The 10,325-nt window shown below is 38.3% G+C and overlaps 1 protein-coding gene across 1 annotated transcript; it reads left to right on the forward strand.

Annotated features, from left to right (window-relative positions):
- The first annotated feature begins 5,318 nt into the window (after positions 1-5,318).
- LOC147847260 (glutamate receptor 3.1-like) lies at positions 5,319-6,974 on the forward strand. The gene is made up of 2 exons (XM_087339385.1): positions 5,319-5,645; positions 6,687-6,974. The coding sequence occupies exons 1-2, from the start codon at positions 5,319-5,321 to the stop codon at positions 6,972-6,974; spliced, it is 615 nt and encodes a 204-aa protein (XP_087195511.1).
- The last annotated feature ends 3,351 nt before the right edge of the window (positions 6,975-10,325 follow it).

A 10,325-nucleotide genomic window follows, 5' to 3' on the forward strand; every position in this document is an offset into this window, starting at 1 on the left:
AAATTGTTGATCAGCTTGCTCGGCTCGATCATTGTAGGCATCGTCCTCCACGATTGTGGATTCTCCACATCAGTCTCCTCTAACCATTGTCGATGCTTATCAAGACGGCTACAAGTCTTCTTCACCGCCGCCCAATCCGCTACCAAGCCATTTGGTTGCATTTCAACCTCCAAAAGGCTGCCCAATTCTCGCCGTTCTTTCATATCCACCACCTTCAAGAACAGCAGGACTTTATCTCTTTCGAGAACTCGTTGATCCGCACTCAGAAGTCAGTTGTACTTTTGGTCAAATTCCGCATATACTCCTGCCGCACACAGATTATTCCCTTTCTTCTCGATCCAAATCATTAGTGTATGTCGAGTCATCCTTGACGCATCTTCAAGCATGTATTCAGCAAGAACCACATTTTCGAACTCTGCCCAAGTTGTGTGCTCGTTTTAGATCTCCATTATGCGCTCACAGATCCCTGGTTCCACCACACGTTTAAAGCTAGAAATTTGTTTGAGATCATTGACATCCCTCTGCTACATCTCGTTTAGATAGGTAGCAAGCAGATCTGTGATATTCTTGCCACCAAACCATCCAACTATCTCCACCGTTCAATCAACATCTTTGTCGATTAAAGCCTCCCGATCTCTCACCTTCAGCATGTATTCCACGACGAACACCATGCCTTTCGTTAATTCCTCTCCTTGAGTTCCGCTTGTCGAAGCCATCATCGCACTTGATATCCTCCTACCGCCTTGTTTCACGTCGGGTTCACCAACGATGTTGCGAAAATACGACGAGTGTCGTGAACTTGAGGTAGGACCCCGGGTCCTCCGACCAAAGGATATGAGATTCATCTGTTTATACTTTTAACAATTAATGGAAATGAGAAATATTGTAATTTTCTTTTCCTTGGCTAATGAAAAATTACAATATTTTCTCATTTCCATTAATTGTTAAAAGTATAAACGCATGAATCTCATATCCTTTGGTCGGAAGCCCTGGGGTCCTACCTCAAGTTCACGTATCCTCGTCGTATTTTCACCACAATGCTCTAACTCACTACGTTCCACACGCTATGCAATTTCCTGCCCTGTACCACGATCACCTTGATACGTACCCCGAAGGACTGAGGGTAGGCCATGTTCCTAACCGGCAACACTTGGTTGCTTAACATGAGAACAAGTGACTGAAGAGTATTCGATTACATCTTCATACAAGGAGTTATCGGAAAATTTTATTGCTTTTAAGGATTGGGTTAGTATTACATATTTGAAATTTTCCATTCTAGTTTATTACATATGTGAACAATGTATGAGTTACTTCTTTTGTTGTTTCACATAGAAACCATGTCATAGCAAGAAGCCTGGAGAAGTCAAAGACAAACATGATTTTCCAACTTCCTTTCTTGCCCATCTTGAAAGAGCACAGAAACAAAACAATCGGTGCTTAATGAAGGCATTCGATGTGGACGATTACGGAACTTTCAAGAAGTTTAGCCACAAAAATGATATCACCCAAGAATTGTATTATAATGTGTACTATGGTGATGTGCCGAAGATGATCCAGAAGTTGCCAAACAAGCAGTACACGTTACTCATTGTGGATATTCCATACGATTTATATATGGTCGGATCTTCTTATGATGATTAACCATTTAGGTTCAAACAATTGGAGAAAATGGTGAAGGATTTCGCAAAAGTTGACCAAAACGAGCTTGTGGAGAATAGTGGTCTTTCATAGCATGGACCAAAGATATTCTATGGCTCAAACGTTGAGATCTCGTTGTCATGGTGTAGAGAACCTTGTTTGGTAAGCCTTACTTTTGGGTGTGACCATAATGAGTCTCCAAGTGTATCCACTATATGATACATGTGTATGGATGTCCTCATTCATGTGTGTGTATTGGGAAAACTCTAGATGATATTTCACATGGACTTTATGTCCATAGTGTCCATATGTTTGATTTTCTTCTTTCTTACTAACATTAGAGTAAGGTATTATATCGGGCCGCATTCACTAAGTATTAGAGTGCATAATGCATAATCACTAACTATAGCTATCAAATGTTGTATACACCATGTTCGTAACCTGTAATTTAATTACATTTTATGTCTAGAGGTCATGATTTTCTCAATATTTCAACCAACTTTGCAAATTACATAATATAGCATTTAAATTGAATAAGCAATTGTCATATTCTTAATTTTAAATAAATTTTGTATTCAGAGATCATCAACTTTATAAATATTCAAAGAATACATGTTTTTTACTTTAAAACTTGTTAACTATTAATAATTTAGCAAATTCTATATGGGTTGACGAACATGTGATACTAATGTAACAAGTTTCTATATATTGCATAAATTTGCAAAATTATAAAAAGAATCTAAAAATGGAATGCACTATCCTTCCACTTCTGAACGCGAACGTGTTAATTATAGGATCATGTTATGACATTGAGAGCATGTCAAAACCTTTATGAACTCTTTCAATGGGTCTCTCTATTTGAGGGACGTATGACTCCACAAGGTCATCTAACTCTTTTAAACAAAACCCTAAGTCCTAGAGAAATTCCATCAAGGCTCTTGTCAAGATTACAATCAATTTTTAGAGTCACGCGTGATCGTGTGGAAGTTGATGATGTATTTGTAAACCCACCAGTTGTAGGTTTCAGCCCATGCTAGAAGTCAAGCTGGTTACGACGTTTGGTACATCTCTAGTATGTCCTAACAAAATAAAGCAAGATAATCAAGAAACTATGGACTAAAATATGGCTAATGTTTCTTGACATACAAACCTTTCAAGACCCTCCATCTTGTCAAGTCAGTCTAGTTGGATCTTTCAATCAAACCTTATTGCATTATTTGCAACATGATAACAATGTAGGAAGTGCCCTTGACGGTGCCTATACGTGTTCTTGGTTTTGGTGATGGTTTTGGTGATGGTGGTTGTACATGAGTTGTCCTCCTAGTTTGTGTTTGCAATGGCATTAGAGAAGCACTTACGGAGGTCATCATACTCGAGCGTTTGTAAGAGAGCCAAGTGTGATATTATATCCTCATCTGTATACCCCGATACCATCGTGCAACTATATGGAGAATATAAGTGTTGGGATGGTTGATGGTAATTTCTCCAACATAAGTTCCATAATACCTAAAACACGTACATAAACAATTCTAGTATGTATGTGTGTGCATGAATGATTGATTGTAGGAATGAATGTGTGCATCAATTTATGTATGCTATATGTGTGTGACTGAATGTGTATGTATGAATGAGAATCTTGTGTATAAATGTTAGTTTGAATATATTTATGCTAGTTTATAATTGAATTGTTAAACGTAAGGTATCTATGTGTACGAGTGTATAAATGTACGTGCATGAATGTGTTCATTAATAAATTATTATATGGATGTTTGTATATGATTGTGGTAATGAGTACATATATATGAAATCATAAATAGCCTGAATAATGTGCATGTGTCCATTACCATACACACTTACATTACAATTTAACAATGAAGTCCCAAGTACCTTTGAGATATTGGATATATTTTTCTCGTGAATTAGAATGCTTGATGATAATATAAAAGGAAAGAAGGTGGTCAATACAATGGTCCATGCATTGGGACATGAAGATTATAACAAGGGTGTAAGTGTGGTGTAGAACAACTTCGCATCATTTGATCGTGAAGTGCCCAATGATAAGGCTAAAGATAAGAACATGTGTGAAAACGAGATCCCTTGGAATAGTTTGGACAATGCCGTGACATAAATCTCCAAGGCTTCAAGCCTAGCCTACACTACATTGGAAAATATGAGAGGACCATTGGCATTGTGCAACAATATGCACCTTAGAAGCTTTGAGTTGGAGCACTACTATACCCGGTAATGGAAATAAGAAGGTTGAAGGTTGTCTAGATGATGGCATGAATGTCCTCTCCAAAACTTCATCCCCAAGCTTCACTATACTTTGTAACTTTATGAAGCAATGAAGTTATATGGGAACAAAGAATATGTAAAGGCCAAATTTGAGAAGTCATTTGCCATATAGAAACATTTAATACATGCATAAAATCATAAACATACATACAATTGTACTTTGTACATATATAAACATACAATCATTAATTTATACAAATGCATACATTCATTCATTTACACATGCATATAACAATCACACACGCACATTTTTTACAATCATTTGCATACAATCATAGAAATATAAATGCATTAATTTATATACATATAAACATTGGCATAAGCTCTTCATCATTGCGACTTGTCATTTTATTTCCATTTGACATTCCTCACCATCTAGTTCTATATGTAGCTCAAATTTTAATGGTAACTACTAACGGAGGAGTAATAGGAACACTTCAAGAAAAGGAAATGAAGAACTATAAATAAAAGGGGTTGTACTCCCCTAAACTATATTACGGATAATGTTGCTTTCCATTACTTTATGAATGATAGATTAAGTAGAGTAGGCCTTTGACATTTATCTCATTATACTGCAAATTACATTTTGCTTGATTTATACTTCATTTTCCATATATTTTAAGTAGAGTAATGCAAATATGGTCAAAACGATAGATGATGAAAAAAAAAACCATAAAAAATGTGGAAAAAAAACCTAATCCAAATTATGTTATTTAGATTTCGTAGATTAGACAAATAAAATTGCATATTGTATGTTATGTTGTTATTGAAGTTATGGAAAAAGGATGGATCATGGGAGACGATACAATACCCCCCCAAAAAGAACAAAAAAATACGAAGAATATGCTGGGTAGGAATCTCCTCAAGGTCAACACAGATACAGAGGGTAGTGCGCACAGATGATGTTCAAAAGAATTCCTCTCTACATAATTTCCTGAAAAAGAGGTTTGAATATAATGAGTCTGTGCAGATTAAATTTTTCAATGAGTTGAATGGCGATTGAGCAGTGCATGATCTGTGGGTCTCCCCTTTAGATGACCTTACGAACGAGGAGAGCTCAATCAGAATCTCCTGGTTCTAGCAGCGACACATCAATCCATCCTTACAGCGAAGGATTGACCAAAATGCATGATTCTCTGCAGATGATCCTCTCTGAGCAATAGACCATGACTTGCTCATTCTGTACATATACATATACATATACATATACATATACATATACATATACATATACTACATATACATGATATATATTATGTATATGTGTATGTATACATACATTATTACATATATAAACCCCTCTCTCTCTCTCTCTCCCTCGTCCCTTCCACCCCCTCAGTTCACACTTGGCCACCCGTTGGGGCCGTCATTCTCATCCCCCGACCATGTATGCTCCAATGGGCCTCATCACGGCTCTCCTAGTGCTTGCCATCTTCTTCTCCCCTGAATTTCCGACTGCGCACGCGACCAATTCCTCCAACTTGAAGATCCTTGTTCCTCTCAAACTTGGATTCGAGGAGTTTGTGAGTTGGCAATCGTCTGAGATACCGGTCACGCCCAACTCCGTCGTCAATTTCTCCGGCTTCGCCATCAATGTGTTTCAAGAATGCGTTGAGAAGCTTAATTATCGTATTAATTACACATTAATTGGCTATGGAGATGGCCTTGTAGACCCAACCTATAATGACCTTGTGCAAAAGCTTGTCTCTAAGGTATTACATTAGCTATACCTAATTTTTTTTTGTTTTTGTTGTAGTAATGACACTTAATTTTCGTAAAAATCAATCGCTTAAGGTTAATCATTTATGATAAATGGACCTCGATAATGTGTTTATATCTATGTTAGCAAGAATTTCTACGTGCACATTAATGATAGAAAAGACATAAGGGATTGTGGCAATCCTCAAGTAGGATGTCATGGCTAGACAGGGAGAAACTAATATCTAAGTCCATAAAATACCTCGAGATTATATGTAACAAATTACTAAGATTGTCCTAATATCATACCCCTTACCATGGAATCTCGTTCAAAGATTGACATAGGCACTAACAAATTGTTGATAATTCCATCTATAATTGAGGGTTTGATCCAGTGGACAAGAGTTTGAACTCCAATACATATGAGTGTTTTAAAAGTAATTTTTAGCATCGCTAAAATTATTTTGACATTCCATGATATACTATTCAAGCATCGGTTGGCCAAGGTAATGTTTTCTAGTTATTCTTGTAAGATCTATTTGATTAATTGTGCAAGATCTATATTTCTTAGCGCCAAATAAGTCAAATATGAGAGGCTTATTCGGTGAATAATTGGTTTTGTTGTATTGTATGGAAAAGCTACTCTCAAGAGAGTACGATGTGCTCACTTCGAAGAGATAAAGTAACTTTGTTAGTAATCCTTGTGTAGAATGGTCCAAGGAATAGTTTGAGCAAATTTAATACCAAAGATTGAAATTTTTACTCAAAGAAATACATGTGCAATCAAGTACAAGTGTATGGAGTAAGAGCCAAAAATGTATGCAGTAGAATCGCTTCGTATGGAGAGGGAGTTGTCCGATTTTGACATACGGAAGCCTATTTGATGAAGATATTGCGTTATCTTTGAATGCCAAGCACACGGTGCTTTGAATTTCCACTGCTTGATAATGATATTTACATAGCATACAACAAGTTGGATTAATAAGGTTTTAATTAATTCTGTGCTCCAGTAATACGTTCGTATTGGTTTTCACTATATGCATGCATGGTCATAGGACGTAGATGGAGTAGTTGCTGATTTGACGATCACTAGTGACCGGTTACAGTTAGTAGACTTTACCCAGCCATATATAGGATCAAGTCTTCAAATGATCGCGCCACTTCAATCTAGGAGTAATATTTCATTCTGGACATTCATTTCCCCTTTCTCTTGGCAACTTTGGATAACCATTGGAGCATTATTTATTGTCACAATGTCTTTGATCTTCTTCGTGGAATGGTGTGGCCGAGCTGATGAACACGATGGAGGTTGGGGAAAGGCCTTCTCAAAATCGTTTTGGTAAGAACTCATGATCACCTCATATCATATTGTTTGTATCAAACTAGATTTTTCAACACCTCATATTAGTGTGTAATTTAAACGCACACAACATATGAATGCGAATATTTAATTGTATATATTGATAATAAATATGTTAAATTCGAGTCATAATATGGCATTGATGGCAATTGACAAGGTGCGGAACAACTTTCAATAGCAGGTACTATGATATTGACAAGGGATACAAGACTCTCTTAGGTGGAGGGTTTGTCGAGGTAGTGTTTATAGCAAAAAGAAGACAACCCAAACTTGAAGATAGATGTCTAGGGTTTACGGTTTAGGAACATGGAATTGGACGAGGTCCGGGCTGGGAGTACATGTGTAATATCGCGCTTTATATCAAAATGAAGTTAACCCAAACCCAAAGATAGATGTCTAGGTTTCTCAAGTAACCCTCACCTAATAGGGTTTAGGGTTTCATAGTAACTGCTACCCAATTGCTCTAGATTGTTTTCCAGGAGCTATTTAGACAACAATCTTACGATTGATTGCTAGCCATAGTTGGTTGGGAGATTAGTTACAAGCATAAACTGAAAGACATGAAGGGGATAGATATCATGAGGAATGTAGGAAGACAATGTGTTGTTGAAGAAGAGAAAAATCTAGAGACGTGAACCATGGGTAGAGTTCATCATAACAATAAATATATTAGGAAAATAAATATATCAAGCAGCTAAAATTACAAGTTAGTTACCTTCGACGGAGAGTTACTTGGGTGTTGAAGGACTATAGACTATGCCCTCACTAGTGTGCATTATATAATTGAGTACCTAACTAACATACTACGCCTTGCCTCATCTCATCTTTCAAGATCCTTGTCCCGTTAGGAGCATCTACCGTTCAACAAAGCTTTTGCTTGAGTAAATGACAATAGAATAGTATGCTTGCCCAAATCTTCAACTACAAACGTGTTGGTCTTCGATTACTGAGATTCGTGAGGAAATCCGATTATGAAATGCACAATAATGCGGGAACAAAAAAATAGGAAATGCACAGAGTACACAGTTTTACGTGGAAGTCCTAAACAGGGAAAACCACGGGAATTGAGATCCACTATACAATGGAGAATACAAAGGAGACAATATAAAACACTCTCTCTGCACAGAGTCTTGGCGTCACTCTCACTCTCACTCTTCACTCTGTTCCTACTACTCTTACTTCTATTATTATACTAATAATAATAGAAAATAATCAACCGATTGATTGAATAGTCAATTCAACTAGTCGACTCTAGTGTCGACTGTCCAGTTCGCCCGACTAATCGGCCTTGTCGTTGACAGTCCGGTCGGCTCGACTAGTCGGTCTAGTTTTCGACTTGGATCCTCTGTTGTCGACTCTCCTTGACATCGACTGTTGTCTCCCGGCCCGACCAGTCAGCTACTCCTTGTCTTCGACTATCGGCTCCTCCCATAGGAGGGACATATCCCTAACAAACTCCCCCTTCACTCCTATGGGTGGAGTTAGTTAGCCCTGTCCTTTGTCGACTTACTTTGAGTTTGTCCATCGATAGGTTCTTCGTGAGCATGTCGGATCCATTTTAGTCAGTATGGGTCTTCACAAGAGTAAACTCTCCATCTTCCACTCTCTCCTGTAACCAGTGATACCTTCTCTATATGTGCTTGGTTCAGGAGTGGTACATAGCGTTCTTGGCTAGATGTATGGGGTTGTGGCTATCACAGTGAAGCAAGGACTCCCTTTGCTTCATTCCTAACTCACTGATCAGCTCTTTTCCGGCCTCTACCGCTGCCATATACTCTGCCTCTATGGTCAACAAGGCCACATATTTTTTGAAGTTGTGACTGCCATGACATTACTCCCCATGCATAAGTCATCATGTACCCTGAAGTGGATGAACTTGAGTTTGTGTCCCCCAATGTTTCCAAGTCGGTAAACCCTTCAACCATACCTTAGGCATACCCCAAAGGTGCCTTTCAAGTACTTGAGTATTTATTTAACAGTTGCCCAATGTTCTCTTCCAAGATTACTCCTATATCGGCTTATTGTCCCCATAGCAAATGCTATGTATGGTCTCGTACAAACCATAGCATACATTAAACTGCCGACGGCTAAGGCATATCGTACTTTCCTCATCTCAACCTTTTCTTTCTCACCCCTTAGGCATTGCTTAACATTCAACTTAGTTGGCCGGTAACATAGAGCCGACTAGCTTTGCTTCCGAGATGTTGAATCTTTCTAGGATCTTTGTCACATACTTCTCTTGTGACAACCACAACACTTTCTTAGTTCTGTCCCAAACTATGTGCATCCCTAAAATCTGTTTAGCGGGTCCAAGATCTTTTATTGCAAACAACTTGCCTAGAGCTTTCTTTTAGCTCAAGATCCTCTTCATGTCTTGTCCGACTCTCAAGATGTCATCCACATATAATAAGAGAATTAAGAAGTAACCTTCATCATACCTCTTTACATACACATAGTGATCAACTTGTGTTTTCTGGAACCTATATTCCAACATGAAGGACTCGAACTTCTTATAACATTGGCATGGAGCTTGTTTTGAACCATACAAGATTTTCTTTAGTTGACATAGTAGGTTCTCTTTCTCTTTCTTCGCAAAGACTTTGGGCTAATGTGGGACATCACCTTTCAATGGTATTGAGGGAGACCTATTGATCAAATAAACAGTTGTGTACATCGCCTCAGTCCAGTACATTTTCGCCAGCATAGCATGCAACATCATGCTCCTTACTCTTTCCATTATCATCTGATTCATCCTCTTTGTAAGCTTGTTTATTGCTGGGTTCTTTGGCACTGTGTATTCGATTCGAATACTTTGGTCCTTGCAGTATTCTTTGAAATGCCCTCTATATTCGCCACTGTTGTCGGTTCGGACCACCTTCAAGTTCTGACTTGACTCTCTTTTTGCCCTTGCTTGGTACTCCTTGAAGAACGACAATACTTGATCCTTCAATTTTAGTACTAAAGTCCACAATTTTCGACTGTAGTCATCGATGAACGTGACGAAGTACTGTCCGCCTCGATGTGATGGAGCCTCTACATAGCACACGTTGGTGTGCACTAGTTCCAAGAGCACTTCTCTTCTTGGTGGTCTTGAGTAGAATGCTGCTCTATTCTACTTTCCGACTAAGCAGCCGACACACTTCTCCAAGTGTACTCCTTTCACTTCCGGGAGAAGTTCCTGGTCAGCTAGTAGATGCATTCCCTTCTAACTCATATGGTCTAGCCTCTTATGCCATAACTCTCCACTCGAGTTGGCTACCAAGTTCACTTTCGACTTGTACAGTCGGGCATGCATCATATACAATGTGCCCTCTTTTTGTGCTCGGGCCACTAT

The sequence above is a fragment of the Azolla caroliniana genome, unplaced genomic scaffold (assembly GCF_043228905.1).
Source record: "Azolla caroliniana isolate FFs.n. ecotype wild unplaced genomic scaffold, voAzoCaro1.0.p SCAF_1282, whole genome shotgun sequence".
NCBI classification, from domain to species: domain Eukaryota; kingdom Viridiplantae; phylum Streptophyta; class Polypodiopsida; order Salviniales; family Salviniaceae; genus Azolla; species Azolla caroliniana.